Raw genomic sequence first — 22495 nt, forward strand, 5'->3', positions numbered from 1 at the left:
ACATAATAGTAACCCTTGAGGGTGGCTCAATTTATGTATATTATAATTTTGTATATATCTGGACTTTCATATGAGGTGAGACTTAATACTATTATATATATGTCTGCGATTTGGAGGACGGGTTACGGCCATTAGCTCAGAGAAAGGCTTGGATTCGGGCTTAAGTGTGACTGAGATTTACTAAGTTAGTGGTTGAGGTTCGTGAAGACGTGCTGTAAATGATCAAGCTCATGTTCAAGATCACGGCTGCTGTTCTTGGCATGCTTGGTCAGGATTGAGATGACGATGACAAAGGACTTGGTTTTAGATGGCTGGTTGAAGTTCTTCTCGCAGGAGTCTCTAGACGTAAGGCGATCTAGATAGGTTGCTGCGTGTTCTTCTCTGTCTCCATAGTGAACTTGATTCGAGAATGTTGGGTGTTGAGGTGCTGGAGTAGTGACGTGGAATTCTGGTCTTCCGTGAAGATGACAAGGTTTCATCCACCTTCCTAAACCAGCAAACAAGAAGTTGTCATGCAGTGCTGAATGCTTCATTTTTATTTCACAACATCAAGAATACCGATCCAATAATTACCTTTCTTTACATTTCATTTATCAATACATGATCATATATATGGAAAAGTAAGAAACGTTTTAATGACAAGCTGTTAAATTTTGTGACTATTACACATGATCGAATCTGTTTTGATGTTCTCTATCACTAAGTTTTACTCTGTTGTTTTTGCTTGCAGGAAACGTGTTATTGGCCCAATATCTAAACTACAACAATTAATAACTACTTTTTATAAGGTTTGTTTTCACTCCCAAAACAATCAGAATACATTAGTTTTTTCTTCAAGATGATCCACTTTTCCCATAACCGCTCCTAAACGGCTACAAATGGAGCAAAATCAAAATAACATATCGTTTTGGTCCTTGTTTCTGATGTAAATATGAATAAATCATGATTTTGTAATTCGAAACGGGGGTCCCCACATGGAATGCGATATATGATCTTTTTTGTTTGTGGACATGTGTGGATTTTGTATGGATGATTAAGGTTAGACTGTATTGTTCCTTCTAAATTGAGGTATAACTCGAAAACCCGAAGTGCATACTGTGCGAATCCAAACTTGCCAGGAGGAAGGCTTCACTTTGAAATGAGATGATCAGTAACTGCCAAATGTAATCCCTTGATCATCAGAATGGGCAGTCATAGTTTATTTTTTCCGGTTTAGGATATGCTAACATAAGTGATCCTGAATATGTGTGAACATAAACAAGATGTCCTGTGCAAAAATAATAAACAGAAAGGGGTACAGCTGTAAATGGTCATTCTGAACTGGTACAGGTAGTCCTTTTTGATAGGACTCGCTGAATTGTAATATTAATTTTATTGAGAAGTAATTACACGTGACCAGTTCAGCTGATCCAAATGTAATTAACTCAACTAAGATTTCATTCGACATTGAAATAGAATATTACAGTATGTGCATGCTACATGATCCTCAGATCCGAAATGCTGATAGAAACCCTCCAATAGCTGTTACATTGGGCTACATGAACTCGTCCTCCTTATTTATGCCACACTCGCGGGCGACCATCTGTGAGGTCTAGAACTTATCTCGCATGTCATCTAGATAAAATGATGATCTTCAGACCATACCTGTTTACGGTCTTACCTTGTTGACATTACTGTCATAACTGAGTATGGTGGAGGGCATACAGTCATGATCGTTACTGCAGAAACCTGTCTTGCCGCTGTGTGGTTGAACACTGTCGACCACCTGCATGTTGCTGGGTACTGTGTAGCTGATACAAACATATGTTTCTAATTCCATTCCCTGCTGATCACACTTTGGCATATATGAAAGACTTTTGAAACCGTTTACATGCCTACACATCTGCCTTCATTTTCCGTCGGCACGAGGAGGCTTTTACGTACCTCGTGCGCATCATGTTCGCACATGAATACCTCTGTTCGTTCATCTTGCAATTGAGGTCTTATAGAGCTTAAATAAGCATTCTGTACAGGGATATTTAAATCAGTTGTTGGAAGTTTTCGATATATTGATCCTCAACAATCTTTGACTAGTACCAATGACATATATCCCCATGAATTACATGTCCATAAGATGAGAAGATGATGATAATGGTTCTATGGTGTAATGGTTTAAGAAGACCTCAAGACCTGTCGAAGATGTCGTGGGCTCTTTTATCACGCTTTCTCGTACATTCGGGCATTTCTCTTTGCTCAGGACGAGAAGACTTGCTAGAAGCATTCATTAATTTTATTGAGACCATCTGCTTTGAAAGTTATCGCCCTTTGGTACCTAATTACATCCGATCCGACCATCGCCGCATTCTGTGACCTGTGTTACCTACTCATTAGGGACGTCAATACTGTACAATACTGTATTTAGTTTAGTAGTATAACATTTTCCTTCAAGATATGAAAATGTGGGTTAATAACAAGACGGGAAGACTCCATTGAACATATCCAGAAAACACGGGCTTGAATTAAGGTGTGGGGAGAGAGCAAGGCAAGGCATGATATGCTGATCAATACACTGTCTTTAATGGTCAGAAGCAATTACCCTTAGAGTTCAGTGACGTTCTACATGTAGATGGGTTTTGCAAGTACTGTGTGATAAGATAAAGATGTAGAAACTGTGTGGTTTTTTATACTAGCACATCGAGATATTGACTGGTTACCTGTAATATGGTCGTGTTACATTCCCCGATACAGACAACTGTCAAGCTACATCACCACATGTGTGTTGGCTCAGATACTTTCCTCGATAAAGACAGTTGTCAAACTACATCACCACATGTGTGTTGGCCCAGATGCTTTCCTCGATAAAGACAGTTGTCAAACTACATCACCACATGTGTGTTGGCCCAGATGCATTCCTCGATAAAGACAGTTGTCAAACTACATCGCCACATGTGTGTTGGCCCAGATGCATTCTTCGATACAGACAGTCGTCCAGCTACATCACCATATGTGTGTTGGCTCAGATACTTTCCTCGATAAAGACAGTTGTCAAACTACATGATCATATGTGTGTTGGCCCAGATGCATTCCTCGATAAAGACAGTCGTCAAGCTACATCATCAGATGTGTGTTGGCTCAGATACTTTCCTAGATAAAGACAGTCGTCAAGCTACATCACCACATGTGTGTTGGCTCAGATACTTTCCTCGATAAAGACAGTTGTCAAACTACATCACCACATGTGTGTTGGCTCAGATACTTTCCTCGATAAAGACAGTCGTCAAGCTACATCACCACATGTGTGTTGGCTCAGATACTTTCTTCGATAAAGACAGTTGTCAAACTACATCACCAGATGTGTGTTGGCCCAGATACTTTCCTCGATAAAGACAGTCGTCAAGCTACATCATCACATGTGTGTTGGCTCAGATACTTTCCTCGATAAAGACAGTTGTCAAGCTACATCACCACATGTGTGTTGGCCCAGGTGCATTCCTCGATAAAGACAGTTGTCAAGCTACATCACCATGTGTGTTGGCCCAGGTGCATTCCTCGATAAAGACAGTTGTCAGGCTACATCACCACGTGTGTTGGCTCAGGTGCATTCCTCGATAAAGACAGTTGTCAAGCTACATCGCCACATGTGTGTTGACCCAGGTGCATTCCTCGATAAAGACAGTTGTCAAGCTACATCACCTTATGTCTTGGCCCATGTGCATTCCTCGATAAAGACAGTTGTTAATCTACATCACCACATGTGTGTTGGCCCAGGTGCATTCCTCGATAGAGAGTCGTCAAGCTACATCACCACATGTGTGTTGGCTCAGATACTTTCCTCGATAAAGACAGTTGTCAAACTACATCACCACATGTGTGTTGGCCCAGATGCTTTCCTCGATAAAGACAGTTGTCAAACTACATCACCACATGTGTGTTGGCTCAGATACTTTCTTCGATGAAGACAGTTGTCAAACTACATCACCAGATGTGTGTTGGCCCAGATGCATTCCTCGATAAAGACAGTCGTCAAACTACATCGCCACATGTGTGTTGGCCCAGATGCATTCTTCGATACAGACAGTCGTCAAACTACATCACCATATGTGTGTTGGCTCAGATACTTTCCTCGATAAAGACAGTCGTCAAACTACATGATCATATGTGTGTTGGCCCAGATGCATTCCTCGATAAAGACAGTCGTCAAGCTACATCATCAGATGTGTGTTGGCTCAGATACTTTCCTAGATAAAGACAGTTGTCAGACTACATCATCAGATGTGTGTTGGCTCAGATACTTTCCTCGATAAAGACAGTCGTCAAGCTACATCACCACATGTGTGTTGGCTCAGATACTTTCCTCGATAAAGACAGTTGTCAAACTACATCATCAGATGTGTGTTGGCTCAGATACTTTCCTCGATAAAGACAGTCGTCAAGCTACATCACCACATGTGTGTTGGCTCAGATACTTTCTTCGATGAAGACAGTTGTCAAACTACATCACCAGATGTGTGTTGGCCCAGATACTTTCCTCGATAAAGACAGTCGTCAAGCTACATCACCACATGTGAGCTGGGTCAGGGTTTAGTAACATATATCCACTTGTATTTTGATCTAGGCGATGCATATTCTGTTTGGACACTTGCATTCTTCTTGTTGATCTCTAACAAAGGAGGTAAATGCCGACCATTTATATATTAGTATTCTGATTACTTTGGTAGAATTCTTCATAACTGTAGGTATTTGTTCAAAGGTTCCTGACTTCCAATCAGCAGGTCAGCGATCCCCGTGGACTTCAATGACTCTCTTCCACACACAAATAGGTGTAATTAAAGATAGTACCTGGTTTTCGTCTCAATTCATTTGGACTAATGGATACTTGTATATAATCCTCACAGACGTGAGTGATAAGGTATGTAGTAGTTCTGAGCAGGCGTTTCGTTTTATCACACCGTGTCAACATGAATCGAAGGAACGTCTACAGCCATCTAGCTGCATTGGACAACTACACACAGAGTGAGTGAGTCCCAAGTGCCTGGACAGTTGCTCGCACTATCAATCACTCGAGTACTTAGTCTTACGGCTAGAATAAAATGGAAACATATATGCTGAGAGAACTACCATGTTATTATCTATTTCCGAAGAATAAGTGTTTCTGTTTGAGTATGTGTGTGTGTGTGTGTGCGCGCGCGCATTTGTTTCCACCTCAACTACAGCTTTATCTGTTAAGATCTGTCTTCTGTTATTTAGGTATGAAGCCAAACACCTCTATATTCTGATGCTGGAGGCATGTAAAGAACTGTCACAATCACACAGCAATGATAAATAATTGAGGCGCGAATGTTGGTTTTAGATGAAACCATGTGACCAGTGTTATTCCACTCACATCATGTGAGGTGTGGCTTACACAGAGACAGTGCGGTGCGACAAATGCACATTGATTAAGTGGGCCTGAAAAAATTGTAAGACAGTCCATTTCGAGTAAAACTGTTTCAGTCCAGTCCGGTACTAAAACGCCAATTTGATGCCAACGCTATAAAGAGGTTGCAGACTGCAAACAGTAACGTAAATACTGCCGACGTAAGCTGAAAAGGTCAATAATAATATCCGCAGCTCATAGGTTATCATAAAACATAGTGTATCATCTTTATACCGTATACCACTGTATACTGTGCGCAAAATAGCTTCCAAATTTTGCCAGCAGTCGGGCGAGCTATGCTTGAATGTTAGCCCACAAAATAATCTATTATCTTTCACGATTCAAAACTGTAATATAACTTAATACGTTATCACTCCGAAAGACCCCATGCAAATTCACTAGCCATTCCCGCCAATGACTTTGGCGATTTACTGGACCGATTTGATTTTACTAGCCCCGGAGTAGCGGGCCAAAGACTATTTCGAGCACTGAATGTATATCTTCTGCTTTTGCTCAACAGTGTATGTTTAGCATAGACCACTGGTGAAGCAGCGAAAATGAAAACTTGGATATGATGGTAGATAAATGCTACTAACTTATATCTGAAATGCAAACAGCGGAACACACGGTGTCATCATGCACGGCTTTCTGTCTCGAGCGTGCAGAGACACATATATAACTAAGCTTTGCATGTAAGACTCACGGCGGTCTATCTTTAATGATACAATTCCAAGGACACACTGAGGCAATTTGTGACCTGGTCGAGAAAAATACATATATGCATTAACCAAGATGCCAAGAAGCAATTTCGTTTGACAAGATAACGCTTTTTCCTTAGTCGTACTGAAAAATGTGTTCTGTCTAAAAGCGCCCGATTCCTGTTACCCAACGAAGATCAGCGTGTGTTCCGCGGCACAAGTTGAAGATGAGTGCATATCACTCCTGTAGGGCGTTTAGACGTGGTTAAATCCCAGTATAATTAACATTGTATTTTCATTGTAATTCGTGCTATGTTTTGCTTAAATGGGTTAATTTCTTTCACATTCATTACCCACTGAACCCTCAATCAGACTGCCCTAACCATACATTGATGGACGATACTTGAAAAAGTAAGTTGATGGAATATTTCTTCAGCCCCTGTGATTAACACAGCACGAAGGTGATCTTTACAGTGAGGACACGTGCCAGCCAAACTCATGTTCGAGATACAGGATGGATAAATGTCCTAAGCTGTATATACTTACAAAAGTGTGCACATGTATGCGAGGGTGTGTTTGTACCTGTGAATGTCCTTGTCGGTGTGTGTCATAATTTGTAATCTATGTTTCCAGTGTATGTGTTGGTTTGGTTTGGTTTGGTTGTTGTTTAACACTGTATGACGGCGATCTGTAAATAGCCGAGTCTGGATCAGACAATCCAGTGATCAACAGCATGAACACGTTATGACAAGTGTCAACCAAGTCAGCAAGTCTGACCAGTCGATACCGTTACTCAGCCATGGGTTCCATTAATATTCTTACCCGGATATTCCCGGGCCTCAGAGTATGTGTGAGTATGTGTGTGTAATGGTATGTGAGTATCTGTGAGTTCTTTACTATGTAATTGTGCTTATATGTCACTTGGACACATGGATTTGAGTGTGTGCCTGTGTGCGCTTGTATATCTGTGTGAGCGTGTGTGTATGTCTGTGTGAGCGTGTGTGTATGTCTGCCTGAACGTCCGTGTATGTCTGCGTGATCATGCATGTATGTCTGTGTGTGTCTGTGTGAGCATGTATGTCTGCGTGAGCGTGTATGTCTGCCGAGCGTGTATGTCTGCCTGAGCTTGTATGTTTGCGTGAGCGTGTATGTCTGCGTGAGTGTGTATGTCTGCCTAAGCGTGCGTGTATATATGTATGAGCGTGTATGTCTGTTTAAGCGTGTTTGTATATCTGCGTGAGCGTGTTTGTTTGCGTGAGCGTGCATGTATGTCTGTGCGAGGGTTTATGTTTGTGTGAGCGTGTACGTCTGTATGAGCGTGCGTGTATATGTGACAGCGTGTATGTCTGCGTGAGCGTGTGTATGTCTATGTGAGCGTGCGCAGATGTCTGCATGAACGTGTGTCTGCGTGAGAATGAGTGTATGTCTGTGTGAACGTGTGTATGCAAAGTTTCCGCATTCTCACAACCAGCATACACATAAACTATAAGTCTGAAATTGGAAATATTTGTGACAATATATTCACAATACGTGTATATTAATAATTCAACATCGTCAGACAAATAACACTGATGGTCTGGTCGACCAAGAGTGACAGATGGTACACATGACCGTTTCAGCAGAACAACTGTGTCACGAAACCGTTGTCAAAGTGCATCTCAAACTGGAGATGAGCTTCGCAGAGCAAAATGTGTTAGAGTGAGTGGACAGACCATTCATAATTAGCCAAAGGATGAAGCCGACCTCTCTACACACACTTGGTGCTGCCCGGGAAGAGGTCATCTGACTGAACAGCTGATTGAAACCTACATTGTATTCTCCAAAGGAATAATGAATATTGTCTCAATATACTGAAATATTCTCTTCATGGATACACATTTTTACCATGCTTCATCATTTTCAACTATATTCCATCACCGACCTACTGTCAAAACCGGGGTAGTGGGGTGGTTAAAACGTTTGCTCGTCTCACCCATGACCCACATAGGTACAATGTGTGAAGCCCATTTGTGGTGTCCCCCTGTCGTCAAATTGCTGGAATGATGCTAAAAACTAAAGTAAACTCTCCAAATCTTTACGGCTGAGCGCTGTAGCTTACATACGTGTAAGTACATAGACGACTAGTATGTACTTAATAGCAAACAAAATAGATAGATGAATAGATAAACAGGGCAGCATTTTGTTTGTGTGTGGAAAACAGTTTCGTTTGAGCTTCTTCAATCGAGGCACATGAAAGTAAACAACAGATACAAGACAACATGGAATTGACAAATCGATACCAGCACTCATTAGGCACGGTGTACAAGCAAAATAATGCCAGAGAAAATACCCAAAGAAATTGTGGATTTCCAGAATGTTATACTATGACTTACTGCGTCTTATTGAAGCGTCTAGCCCACAACGTAGCAGCAGAGGCTGAAGAGTCAGTCTCCCGTTACCTTCGTGAAGCCATACGTACCCATTCTCTTCTTGGACGTGTGCTGTCAGCCGTCAACACTGCTGTCATCATCTCCATGGGTGTGACAGTCAGATTAGAAGAAGGATATTGCCCTGACCCAAGTTGCAGGAATGTAGTTTGTGATTGTGTTTATCAGGCCAAAGACAGACATGGCACTACATATATAACAAAATATCAGCTGATAAATAATGCAACCACGCATATCAAACAGTATGTTTATTGTTACTAAAGTCAGTTTAGTAGTGTCGTAAAAGTAAGACACAGGACCAAAGACAAGAATAAAGAAGAAATAAGAGTTAAGAACACCGTAACAGTTAAACCTCTCGATCATTTATTTGTCAAATACAATGTACAAAATTCATTATTACGTATCTCTAATTTGTATCCTCCATCCTTTCTAAACACTGGTACATTTATAGCAAGCATAGTTTCATCAAAACCAAATCATGTATTGGTATGCTATGCCATATAGTGGTCATTTATATTAACGTATGGCATTTCATATTTCATGAAAAAATGCCAAAACATCGAAACTGAAAATATGTGCAACAGAATATATTGACTGCATTACGAGTAGCTTTTTTTCAAAAGTGAATTCATCGAATGTTGAGAAGGTGAAGGCACCAGCGTGAACATCGCTATCTACCACTACGCGAGCAACGTGACACAGCAGGGCTCAAGATTGGGAAGGTGAAGGCACCAGCGTGAACATCGCTATCTACCACTACGCGAGCAACGTGACACAGCAGGGCTCAAGATTGGGAAGGTGAAGGCACCAGCGTGAACATCGCTATCTACCACTACGCGAGCAACGTGACACAGCAGGGCTCAAGATTGGGAAGGTGAAGGCACCAGCGTGAACATCGCTATCTACCACTACGCGAGCAACGTGACACAGCAGGGCTCAAGATTGGGAAGGTGAAGGCACCAGCGTGAACATCGCTATCTACCACTACGCGAGCAACGTGACACAGCAGGGCTCAAGATTGGGAAGGTGAAGGCACCAGCGTGAACATCGCTATCTACCACTACGCGAGCAACGTGACACAGCAGGGCTCAAGATTGGGAAGGTGAAGGCACCAGCGTGAACATCGCTATCTACCACTACGCGAGCAACGTGACACAGCAGGGCTCAAGATTGGGAAGGTGAAGGCACCAGCGTGAACATCGCTATCTACCACTACGCGAGCAACGTGACACAGCAGGGCTCAAGATTGGGAAGGTGAAGGCACCAGCGTGAACATCGCTATCTACCACTACGCGAGCAACGTGACACAGCAGGGCTCAAGATTGGGAAGGTGAAGGCACCAGCGTGAACATCGCTATCTACCACTACGCGAGCAACGTGACACAGCAGGGCTCAAGATTTGTATTCAAGAATACCTTCAACTGATGGTGATTCAAACCCATGGTTGTCAGTGAACAGAATTACTTAAGAAAACTTTAAAGTGGGTCAGCTCCACTCCTTGAATCTTCTTCACCCCGCTGGTTTCCTCGCAGTACAATCAACACGGCTCTATGTCCTTGCTCTATCAGCTGACTTTACATCCTGTCCGTACAATTTCCAATTTGAAGAGGGAAATCATAGCGCTTGCCAAAAATACTGCAAGACCATATACTAAAGAAGACGAAGAAGTGAAAATCAGTGAGTCTACTCGCATATTGACTCGGTGGCAGCTTCAAACGAAAGGCAAGGTCACCATCCGAGTCAGTAAAGAGAGTCGTGATCTGCACGCTGCTTCACACCAGACATCAACATGGAACGTTATTGTTCACAACTGGGATGTTTGGGGCTACAAATTTTGAAATGTCAAGCTATGTCAGGCACTTCTAAAGAGTTTTCCAGTGAGTTTGCGACAGGAAGGTGCGGTTTGACTGATTACTTCGTGCAGCCGTGTACGCTTATTCGTAATTTTAGGAAACCATGCCAAATAAACGCGATTGAATGACCGGGGTATTCAACGGTTAACAAATATTTTTAAAAACTTCATTTTACCCTGCTTGAGTTCTTACATTAGATAAGATTGAAAATCTCAAAAAGGTCAGGTGCTTCATTTTTATAGGAACCCCAATCAATTTGTGTCTGTGCACAGCAAATAGTATTGGTACAGTTTTTTGTAATTAAATTAGGCCTATAGGTGTAACATTCAGTTAAAATGCAAAGCGAAGTTTGGTCCATAAAATATTAATCTCGATCAAGTTTGACTGTTAATGAAAAAGGTTACAGCATGATACTGCGTGACCCTCTATGTTTGAGCAATGTCAAGGTTATGTAATAAAACGATATCAACCTTGAAGCACATGGGCGTGGATATGATGTCTCACACTCGGTTTCACCGACCCGGTGGTAGCCTAGTGGTTAAAGCATTCGCTCATCACACCATAGTCGGGTTCAGTTTCCAATATGGATACAATGTGTGAAGCCCGTAAGGATATATGTTGGTATAAATTCTGACTAAGTATCAGTACATTCGCTGAAGAGTAGATGCAAACCTAGCTAGGGTCCATGTAGGTAGCAAAGGAACTGGAACTGTGGTGATCAAGCATCAGTTGCTGGTGATCTATTTTTTTTCTTTTCCTATATAGCATATAATTTTAGGTTTTAAATCTCTAACTGTGGTATACTAGTTTTATAGTAGAGCATCACACAGTATAGATAAAAGAACTGTTTTTGTCACGATATGGCTGCAATATTGCCAAAGTGACTTTCAGTTTGAACTCACTTACTCATATGCATGAATGTCATATATTGTGTCGACACCTGATGGTGGTAGGTAAATATTCAGATGTGGGACAGACAAATAATTTCATTGCAGGTAAAACATTTGATGCTACAAACGGCATGTATATTGCATTATAATTTAAAATGTTTAGACATTTCGCTGAGAAAGAGAGTGATTTTATATAGTTCTCGTTTCTAGAAAGTTCGGAATTGATGTAGATTCAAACAGTAAAAATAGAGAAAAACGTAATTTTATCATTACATCTGGAGACAATTAATGAAAACAGCTGAATATAGATCAAATCTACGTGATATAGATCAAATCTTCAAATTTTCAAATTTCATCTCTTCCGTCCAACAGAGCCGGTTATAATGCACTCGTTAACGTGACCATTTCCCTCGGTATATGTTGATGACCACTGATGGCCTATACTCGAACGTATGTCAAAGTATGTGTTGTCAAAGTCAGAACTGTCCTTGAGTAAATTACATACATTATCGAAGTGCCGTAGGTTCGTGTGGCCCAGTTCTCGCAATAATGAGTGGATGGTCAGGCGCATTTACAGCAGCAGAAACAGATTGGTCGATTGGTCGATTACGTCTTTGAATGACAAATTGTAGGTTACTGCTTCGAGAAGTCAGTCTGCTAGACGTTGTTGACAACTTCGGGGTGTTTTTGTAATGCGGCAGCCACAGTTTATCTTGCTTTATACCTATTATGATACGAACGTTTTGTGTGTTACAACATTATACTTCAAACATAATATTTATGATAAACACATCATACGATATAAATTTTTATCCCGAAGGAAAAGTGACGAATGTAAAAAAGGGCGAAGCTACATGTAGTACGTTCAACGTTTTCTTATGTTATGTACTTTACTTCCGGAAATACGCGGATTTTAAAGCAAATCCATCTTGAAATACGTCAAAATTCGGATAGAAACTATTTAGGGAGTGAGGTCCCGCTTATCAACACCAAGTACCCACATGTGTGTCTCTTGGGCTATCAATTTTCAGAATTTCAACTTCTTTAGATACATTGTGGCGGCCCCTAGATATTGCAAACGTATCGGGAAATTAGGGCCACTCATTCTGGTTAACTGCTTGCAGATTGCTATTTCTGCAAAAACGTTTCATCTCACAATATATGTGTACATCTGTCTAAAGGAACGTATATTGTTTCTTTAATACTCTAATCAAAAAGTCGTCCGAATATGCGCAGTGTCACACCTATATGATAGAAACACTACTAATCTGAAGAATGAATCATTGTGCCATCACAATAATACCAGTTCCCATGGTTACTTGAATGGTGATCTACCTTCTGCTGTTGGCGACCTGTAATCCATTTTTATATTGTATTGTTGAAGATAGAAGTAGTGTTCTGGGGTTAAATGCTAGTTTATGTGTAAATCTGTGATAAACTAGTTATTTCACAGTCCTTTCCGGACAGTATCTTTTCATTAATATTTCTTTACTAATTTACAACTTTCATGAAGTCACTACATGGCTGAAATACTGCCGGTGTGACTTTAGATTTTAACTCACTCACTCACTCACAATTGTACTGTGATGAAATCGGAATTAACAGTATGTTTAGGATAGCCACACGTGTTTTTATTATAGTCATATATTATGACAGAGGGGAGTGCAAAACCATGACCACTTTCATACTTCACATAGTTACACTCTTGCCAACATGTACACTTATTGAACCATCATTACCACGACAAACAGTTGTACTATTAACAAGGTTTGGTCGAACATGTTCAATGGGGCGACAGGTCAATTCGCGAACATGTGCTGCCAGTCACCATTACATCTGTTATCAACTTTTCATTAAACACATCATGTACACAACAAAAACACACAACTGCCCTGGTTCAGATCTAAAGTGAGAAGATGAGTAATGTTTTAAGACGCTTTTAGCAATATTCCAGCAATATCAAGGCGGGGAAAAAACTGAGCTTCACACATCATATCCATGTGGTGAAAAGACGCCTGGCCTCTGGCGTGACTGGTGAATGCCCGAACCACTTGGCTACCCTACTTCCCCATGCATGTACACTGTACATGTACAAGATCTGTGATTCTCGGGAATCACTGTTTCAGTCCACTTTTTCTTTGACGTAAATGACCGTGAAGGTCCGGAATAGAATAGGCCTTCAGCAACACATGCTTGCCATAAAAGGCGATTATGCTTGTCGTAAGAGGCGACTAATGGGACCGGGTGGTCAGGCTCGCTGACTTGGCTGACACATATCATCGGTTCCCAATTGTACAGATCGATGCTCATGTTGTTGGTCACTGGATTGTCTGGTCCAGACTCGATTATTTACTGACCGCCGCCATATAGTTGGAATATTGCTGAGCGCGGCGTAAGACTACACTCACTCCTAAACGTAAATACGTTGTAGCGATAAAACCACGTACTGAACATGACATTTCATTGCATGAAGACGGGAAAATTGGGTTTAACGTAGCGTTCAAGATTATTTCAGGTATGTAGCGACATGCTTAAGATTTACGCCAGTCTTGTTTTTTAATGTTCAAAGGAAATATATTGAAGTTACAAAGATTAATCAGGGACCTCAATAGTATGGTTATCCATGTCGCGTAGACGTATCTGTCATGCAATATTTATTGCCATGTGGGATTGCTGATGCCTTTTGTTATAGAAGAGGTTCGGGGACGGAAGAAAAGCCAACCCTCTGCAAAAAAGTCATGAAGATCGGGATTGTGACAGTTCAAATACCTAATCAAGTTCCGTGCCTTGTATATTGATCATAATTTACATGGATGCTGCGCACAATGAATTTAATCAGTATTGATATCAAGGCTTGGTATGTGCTTTGATTAGTTTCCGGATGCATTGACATTTTGACCGCAATTCAGTGCACAGTTCCTGCATACCTGACTGAACACACAATCTTCATTATTCTTTGATCAGGAGGGATTCAGTAATTGTCATGCGTTACCGATTCTATGATAAATACTAGCAGCTTTACGTGAGGTTTGTTTTTTAGCGGAAGATTGGAAAGCGTTGATAATATCTGAAATGAGATGATTGCTAAAGGCAGTTCTTAGGTGTGTAATGAAAATCTTTAGAATTACTAACATATACCAGGGTGAAAGGACACGGAATTCCCTCAACATTGATGAAAGATGTCCCAAAAGAAAGACGTTTATACTGGTGTAGAGCTCATGAAATTCAAGGCTTGAGTACTGTTTCTTTACTGATGAAAGTTCTGTTTGACTGTTTCCACACTGTGTGAAATTGTGGAGAACAGATACCCTGAAACCTCTTTACCAACGCCCATGTGGGGTGCGATATCATCACGTATAGTGACTGGTGTATCTTCACACGAAACTGGGCAAAGAAACGATGTGTTGACATGTTAAATGATCGCCTCTTTCCAACAGCCCGATCACTTTATGAGGATATGTATATTTTCCAGCATGATAACGACCCGAAACACACTGCGGTTGATGGACAGTTTTAGACTGACCCAGGTCCAGCCCAGATCTTCACCATATTGAGAATGTGTGGGGACTAATGAAGGACAGAATATACCTACAGGGACTTATTGAGAAATATTGAGAATGTTAAGAAGAAAGTGCTCGAATAATGGGATACGCTGACACAATTTCCAACAAACCTTGAACGTAAGTGTACCTAGGCGCATTCAGTGCCGTATTGCAGGGCGAGGAGGTTTCACAAAGTACTGAAAAGACACGTAGGCTGTAAGAGAAGCACATCTCAATATATTCATTGAAGTGAAACTTCCGTAGTTAATATAGATATATTGTTAGTAAAGATAATTGTAGACACAATCAGACGTTTCTCGTCGAGTTGGCAAAATCAAAATATCATTTGGACCCACTGCAGAATGCGATATTTATGCTACCGTCCCTTTTTGGCATTTCTATCCTATTGTTGAAGATAGAAACTTGCAGTATAGATGACTGAATCTGAGAAAAATGTTAAGTAGTTGAACCATTCACATTACTTACAGAGTGTAAGTTCGTAAAGGATATACCTTCCTTTGGCAACACAGGTCCCGTGCTAAGTCGGCAAAATTAGACGTTCGATGATTTATTTTATTGGTCCTTATTTTAAGTATGTAAATTCACCAGAATGTGTTTAAAGTTTTCGTTGTTCAAACAGAAAAATAAAATGAAAATGGTTTGTATTTTTTCCATATTAAAGTTCCATAATAATGTTCCACTGAAGTACCGTCCCAAAAATGAGACAACACGCAGATAACTGAACCTAAATTTGGTAATATGTTGGACTTAGTTTGGGGGAGATTAACCTCTTAAATCTTATAACTGACTCTCTTGATTTAAAGGCCTTCATGGAATACAACCAAAGTGTATTTTGTATGCAACTATGTGTGTTACCAAATTGAAACCTTAACATCTCATGGGCATTCTTAATCTCATAAAATGTTTTCTGATGCACTAAACATCAATGTATCCCTAAGTCCTCTGCTGGGGAAGATTATAATGGAACATATGGTATCAACCCCTGAAGCACTTAGAGAATCGTGCTAAAAAACTCTTAAATATTTTTGGTAGTATTTGGATGTCAGTCGAATTTCCTTCTTCATTGGGGTGCTGCTATAATTGTTTCATTTCCTTAACCTCAAATTTAACCGATTAATTTCACTAACTAGCTGCGTGTGCAAAAGCAAATAATCAGCATTTGATACGTTTGGCACTTAGAAACCAACAATATACTTAATGGCATACAGTGCAATTTATGTAAGAGACGTAGTAAAGGTGTACATGATTTAGTATGACATACTAAGAAATACTTATCCAAGGGCCATTCATTTCCTCCAGGTGTGTGAATGAATGCACCTACTACACACTGTACCCAGGGTTTTCATATGTCGGAAACAGCATAGTTTCCCACTGTGGAATACATCCATCAACTATGATGTTTAATTCATCAGAAAACATTTTATTGAATCAAGAATGCCCATGAAACATTCAGGTTTCAATTTGCTAATACACATTCATTCATATAAAAGCCAGTTTGATTAAATTCCATGAAAACTTTCAAATTAAAAGAGTCAATTTAAAGATTTCGGAGATTGATCTCCAACCACTTAATCCAAATACATTACCTAATTTAAGTTCACTCATCTGTATATGTTCCATTTATGGGAGGCGATTTTGCAGTGTGAAAACTTTATTTTTTGGACAAATTTATTTACTGGCTATAGGACACCCGTTTCCTTTCATTGCTTGCTAAAAGAGACCAGCTCACAAAATGTGATGACCATCTAAGACCATATGCATAAATGGATGAAGTCCAAGGTTAAGTCCATGTATGGGATCATCGATCTCTTTGTGCAAGTTGTCACTGTCCAAGGAGTTTAACGTAAGCGTCAGGTGTATCGAGTGTCTAACATCGCACAATAAGCATCAAATGACAAGTTCCTCTCCATTGATTTACCCGCCTGAACTTGAAACAAATTTAGATGTGTGCATTATGAGTCAGAGTGAAAAACACGCTCACTATAAGTCTGTATGACAGAAGGAGTGATTTCAACTCTACAGTAGTAAACTTTCTGTCAATGTTGCACAGTTTTCCAACTCCTCCAGCCTTTGGAGTTTACATTTCACAACTTATGATGTCCAATCTAACATGTCTGACTCATGAGACTCAATCAAAACGTTTTCAGGCAGATATGTGACGGGCTTTTTAAAATGTGATGCATCAGTTACAAAAGGTATGTCCCATGTGTGTGTGTGTGTGTGTGTGTGTGTGTGTGTGTATAGCGTGTGTGCATATATACAGTGTGTGTGTATACATACAGTGTGTGTGTGTGTGTGTGTGTGTGTGTGTGTGTGTGTGTGTGTGTGTGTGTGTGTGTGTTTATGTGTGTGTAACCGGTCTCGATTTCCTACATTTGTGAAGCACATATCTGGCGTCCCCGGTCATCATTCATATTTCAGGAATATTGCTTAAACCAGCGTCAAAACCTACTCACTCATAACTATACATGGTCTGAATGCTTAACATGAATATAACCAGAGACATACACAAACAGCAGCAGTTTCCTTGGTTAAAAAGATAAAAAAAATGTTGGCTAATTAAATTAAGTCTTTGTTTGGTTTCAGGTTCTATAAGCGTATCAGCGACCTGAGGGGAATGTACAATTATTATAACAGAAACAGTGCATTTTAAATGATACAAATCAAATTTAAAGTTTCAACAGTTTCAACATACGTCCGAATCATCATACGACAGATTTCAAATCGAAAAAGCAAACAGACATTAATCTTTTTACAGATGATAAATTCGAGATTAAATCAATTAATTAAATTATGAAATTGTTTTGTTTTAGCAGCGTCTCAATGTGTGTATAACGTAAAAACAAAACAAAGACATTTAATAATATATGTAAAACGTTTAAGGTACATATCTATGACGTGATCTAGTCTTTGGATGGTGTTTCGAAAGTGTTAAACTGTGAACCAACTCTTCTGACCCATAACATGCTTAGATCGATAATCAGTTTCAATGTACACACTGTGTAAAGTTTTAAAATTATCACCCATAAATGTGATTGTCTACATACGTAGGAAATGTCATTTGTTAGATTCAGTTCTCTAATTGTTTTAAGAACGACGTATCTGTATTAAATTTAGGTTGTTTTGGGAATATGATCCTAGCTCATGTTTTCCACTGTACTTTCAGGATTCAAAATGAAATGGTAAAAGCGGAAGAGCAGAAAAACGGCAGGCAGAAATAGTCCCCAAAATAGCGACAAGGAGATTTGCAGTGAACATCAATTATCTTAACGAAAAGGGATTGCTGTGGATTACTGATCCTGGAATCGGAAGTAACAAAATGCAGCAATTGTGTCTTAATACGCCACGGAGGGATCCACTGGAAGAACTGGCGCCAGGGTTAATGACACGTCTACAGGGTGAACGGTGTTTCCACAGCGGTCATATTGCTCTACTTTGATGTCAGAAACTTATTTGGTAAATTCTTGAACGTAGAGACTAAGCCATGGCGTCAACCTACTGTGGGAACATGGCTGATAACGTACTTGTCATAAACTTGTAACTAATGAAAGACGATACGAGGAATATGTGCACCAGCTATCCTGTTCTGCAATATAGTCGTCCAAACAAGTATTTCAACCGATATGTCTAAAAAAGAACGCCGTTTTGTTGCAATGCCATCTATATTTGATTTAAACGGGGACATATCAGTGTGACAAACGAACGACGAATTGACCTTGCAGACAAGAAGCATCAAGTGACTACATTTCGAAATTGTTACAGGATAATTTGTCCATGATCGAATTTTGTTGGAACAAGTAATCGTCCTGAATTGATCCCAGTGGTCGAAAACGGACATCAGCATGTCAAGTGGAACATTTCTAACCGTATAAACAGTGTAAAGGAATAATTTATTTCGTGAAACTCAATTTCGATTTTTCGCCCTTTCAAGGATATTGTCTCAAACTGTCTATCTACTCTACATATCAGTGATGTGTCGCACAGAAATTAGTTTAACCATTGCACATTAGCAACTTGATAAGGAAAGAAAACGAATGCCTCTCATCCTGAAAAAGAGATGATTAAGGACGATGTGACTAAACCTGCATGGAGCAATGGAGTGGTTTCAAATTTCTAATCATGCTGGACTTTTGTGTCCGATTGTATTCATGAGTATTATTAAAATAATATGCAAAGAAATAGAAGAGGTATTCGTGCATCTCTTGACGTTAAACTATTAAAAATATGAAGTTCGTTACTGTCTGCATAATGTATCCAAGGCAATATCTGATGTTAATTTAAGACAGACATGCCAATGATTTTGATACTGTCAATACTGTTATCGATTTGTGCCATCTCTTCTGTGTCTGGATGCGTTAATCATGTCACAAGCAGTCAAGGACTAATAATGTGATGTGCATGAATTCAGCACATGTGGCCACAGCACGCTTCACGATTTAGTGATCGCATAATGGACACGTGTTTTCATTCAAAAAAGCGCATTCAAGCAGATTCGAAAGGAAGGAATAATCGATAGCCTGAAAACTAAAATGCCTTAATATCAACCTGTTCCCGACATGCTTGACCAACTGTCCGGACACGGACGTTCAGCGTCCGTGGTACGGGTTTGAGACGACCTGACAACGTTTCCATATTGAAGTCACCTCCTCAGTCCCCGTCTACAGCAAGATGAAAACGCACGAAGCAGAATATGTTGCAAGTCTGTACAAAGGAAACAACATCCTTGGGATCTCACTTCTGAGCATATCCGTAACGGCGGTTCTTTTAGCCATGTTCATTTTTTCTTCCTTCGTCAGCCTTCAGAACGTACGGACGTTGTTGTTGAAGCACTTGCTGGTGGCGTTCCTGTTCGAGGACTTCCTGACGCTCATTCAGCAAGCTTTAGTCTACCTAGCTAGGAAGATGAAAGTGCCAGATATACGGTGCTTCTTCAAGAGCACGGCTTTCTGTGAGACTTTGTTAGTTCTGTCCAAGTATACAAGTCTGACCAGCCTTACCTGGGTGCTAGTACTGGTTGTGTATCAATGGAGGAATACTAAGCCTTGGTATAATGGCAATCGGGGGCGGGCTTTAATATGTGCGGTTGGTTGGATGTTTTCCTGTGTCCCTACTGTTGCATGGACTGTGATTTTAGCGCTAACTCACAAAGGAAAGTGTTGGAATGGTCATCTATCCATGTCCAGTATCTGGATTATTGAAGGTCCGAAATTTGGACTGTTGTTTCTCATATTACTTTTTCTGATGATAACAATGTGGAAATTGTTTGATAGAAAGCGTGAAATTATCAACATCGACGAAGTACTAAGGAAACGGGCCCAGCTGCGACAGTGTATGTGTGTGTTCGTTTGGATATGCGTTGGACAAGTAACGTATATAGTGAGTGCGCATGCGCCGTTGCAGTTGGATATCCGGTCCCTTGCAGCATGGTCATATGTGGTAACCATGCTTATGTCCAGCAAAGGGTTTGTTGTGTCCATTTGTTTTTGTTTTCTCGAGTCTGATGTCAGAGATGCACTGAAGTCGCCGATTACAACATGACAAAAGAACATAAGTGGTCAATATTCATTATTCAGTTTTGAAAATGTTACCCAATAGCCCTAATATAATAATATTGTGTTATTATTTATGAACATCTTACATTAGATGTATTAGTATACGCGGAACATCAAAATGGGATTTTCATTTTGTCCGCATATAATCATTATTAATCGTGCATAACGTACGAGTGTAATCGCCCAGTATCAAGTATTTCTGGTGTCAGAACAAGGAAGGGTTTATATATATATATATATATATATATATATATATATATATATATATATATATATATATATATATATATATAAACGGGGAGATGATCTATGATATATGATCTATGTCATTAATGAAAAGTAGGGGATATTACCAGCTGTCAATGTTAATGCATATTTAGTTTCTCTTCATCACCGGTTTCCTCCTTGACTTCATCATTTGCATTTTATCAGTCTTGTAAATCCAATATCCCTTGCTCTTTTAATGGTATTTACCCTGCTTTAAGTATCTCAGATCAAGGCAAGATACTGTCTAACGCTTCGTCTTGATCAGAAGGGTCGACCGCTTGTTTCCAGCGGGTAAACACGCCTGCAGAATATGCGTTTGATGTTCATTATATCTTGCACAGCTCTACATAGATACGAAAGGTCGACAAAACCAAATATACCCCACTGACATGATATTCTGATAGATAAACATGTATCCACACATTCACGTGTTGTTATATTTTATATACGTTTTCAGTGGGAGACACACTAAACCTACTGAACACAGACCCCATGGATGTATAGTAATTCTATCCTTCGAAGAGGCAAGTCTACCTAAACAGACGATGCAGACTCTTCGTTACCATTTCATAGGAAGTTTCATTTAAACTATGACTTTCTACCTGAGAGACTTGTGCAAGTCTAACAACGACCCAAGCTCTCATTTTAGAAAGCTAAACCTCGACGACGTTTGTGGTCATGATTTGTTTATCTATTACAAGGAAAAATGCGATAAATTCTGCAACTGAAACGTGTCTGTTGTCTGACCTGCATCCTTATCTGTGAGATAACGTGGGACGCCTGGACATGCACGTTGCAACTCGTGCACGCGTGGCAACAGTTCCTGAGAAGGTCGTACGGCGCCAATCAATGCGGCTAACCTTTAGTGCAAAGAAATTTAAAGGCGCAATTCTATTTGTGTGGCGAGTTTGCTTTTGGCACATTCTCAAAACGATAAAAGAATATCATGAACATTGGTGGTTAAAACATGTAACTCTTGAAACTTTGTCTAAATATCATTTTCTTAAACAAGGCGAATAGTATCACCACCACGTAACGTCACGGGAAAGGAACCGATTGTGGAGGACATCAGTAGCAGCTCATTTGTCATAAGGACAAAGGGGGATGTTACTGTATCACTATTTTAGTCCTTGGATGTCCCTTTCTGGGCGTGCATTCCTCGTAACAAATAGTGAAATTAGTTTGATGACAGTTTGTTAAACTCATAGTATGATGTGTTGATTATGTTCAACATTTCGTTGAGTATTTTATGTTTATTAGTTTTCGAGTTAATTATAATTCATCCGCTTTGGAACCAAACGGACTACGGTAGGTTTGCTTGAATCGATGTGTTTTAGGCACCAGGTTGGTCGCATTTGGCACTGTTAGTCGTTCTACAGCTCTACAGCTGCACCTGCTCCCTGTCTCCTATCCTGCTTGCTGTTTGGGGAGAAATGGAGAGGTCTTTGGGGAACATACAGGTTGATGGGGGAGCCTTGAGATAGGAAGGTGTGTTCGTCTTGAGGATCTCATTAACTCATTGACCTGGGTCAAAAAGAAACGCAGGAACTTGTCTGCAACCTAACGTGTGTTTTAAGCAACATGGTCGTCTATATATTTCACGACTGTTGCCTCCATTTGCAAAACGCAGCAAATAACACAAATATTAAAGTGCCTGCCGTTCTGTTGCATTTAGGCATTTAGAATTTGGACGAACATGAGTACATGAAACGTTTCTATGGATAACAAGTTCCTTTTATTCTGTATAAGACGTTTCACACATTGGGTTCCACATATTGTACTTTGGGAATCAACGGGACAACACAGGCATTCACGCACGTACATAGGTGTCAATATATACAACAGTCTATT

At 40.1% G+C, this 22495-nt stretch overlaps 1 protein-coding gene across 2 annotated transcripts in view; it reads left to right on the forward strand.

The window, feature by feature from the left end:
- Nucleotides 1-20590, forward strand: part of LOC137276648 (PDF receptor-like) — a 30755-nt gene extending 10165 nt beyond the window's left edge. The window contains exons 2-3 of one of the 2 annotated variants that reach the window (XM_067808263.1): nucleotides 14735-14942; nucleotides 17992-20590. In XM_067808263.1, the coding sequence (XP_067664364.1) occupies nucleotides 19494-20363 (870 nt within the window). In that variant the 5' untranslated portion in view covers nucleotides 14735-14942; nucleotides 17992-19493 and the 3' untranslated portion in view covers nucleotides 20364-20590. The remainder of the gene's footprint in view (nucleotides 1-14734; nucleotides 14943-17991) is intronic. The other variant, XM_067808262.1, reaches the window with a different exon arrangement.
- Nucleotides 20591-22495: the final 1905 nt, after the last annotated feature.

This window comes from Haliotis asinina, chromosome 3 (genome assembly GCF_037392515.1).
Source record: "Haliotis asinina isolate JCU_RB_2024 chromosome 3, JCU_Hal_asi_v2, whole genome shotgun sequence".
Taxonomy (NCBI): domain Eukaryota; kingdom Metazoa; phylum Mollusca; class Gastropoda; order Lepetellida; family Haliotidae; genus Haliotis; species Haliotis asinina.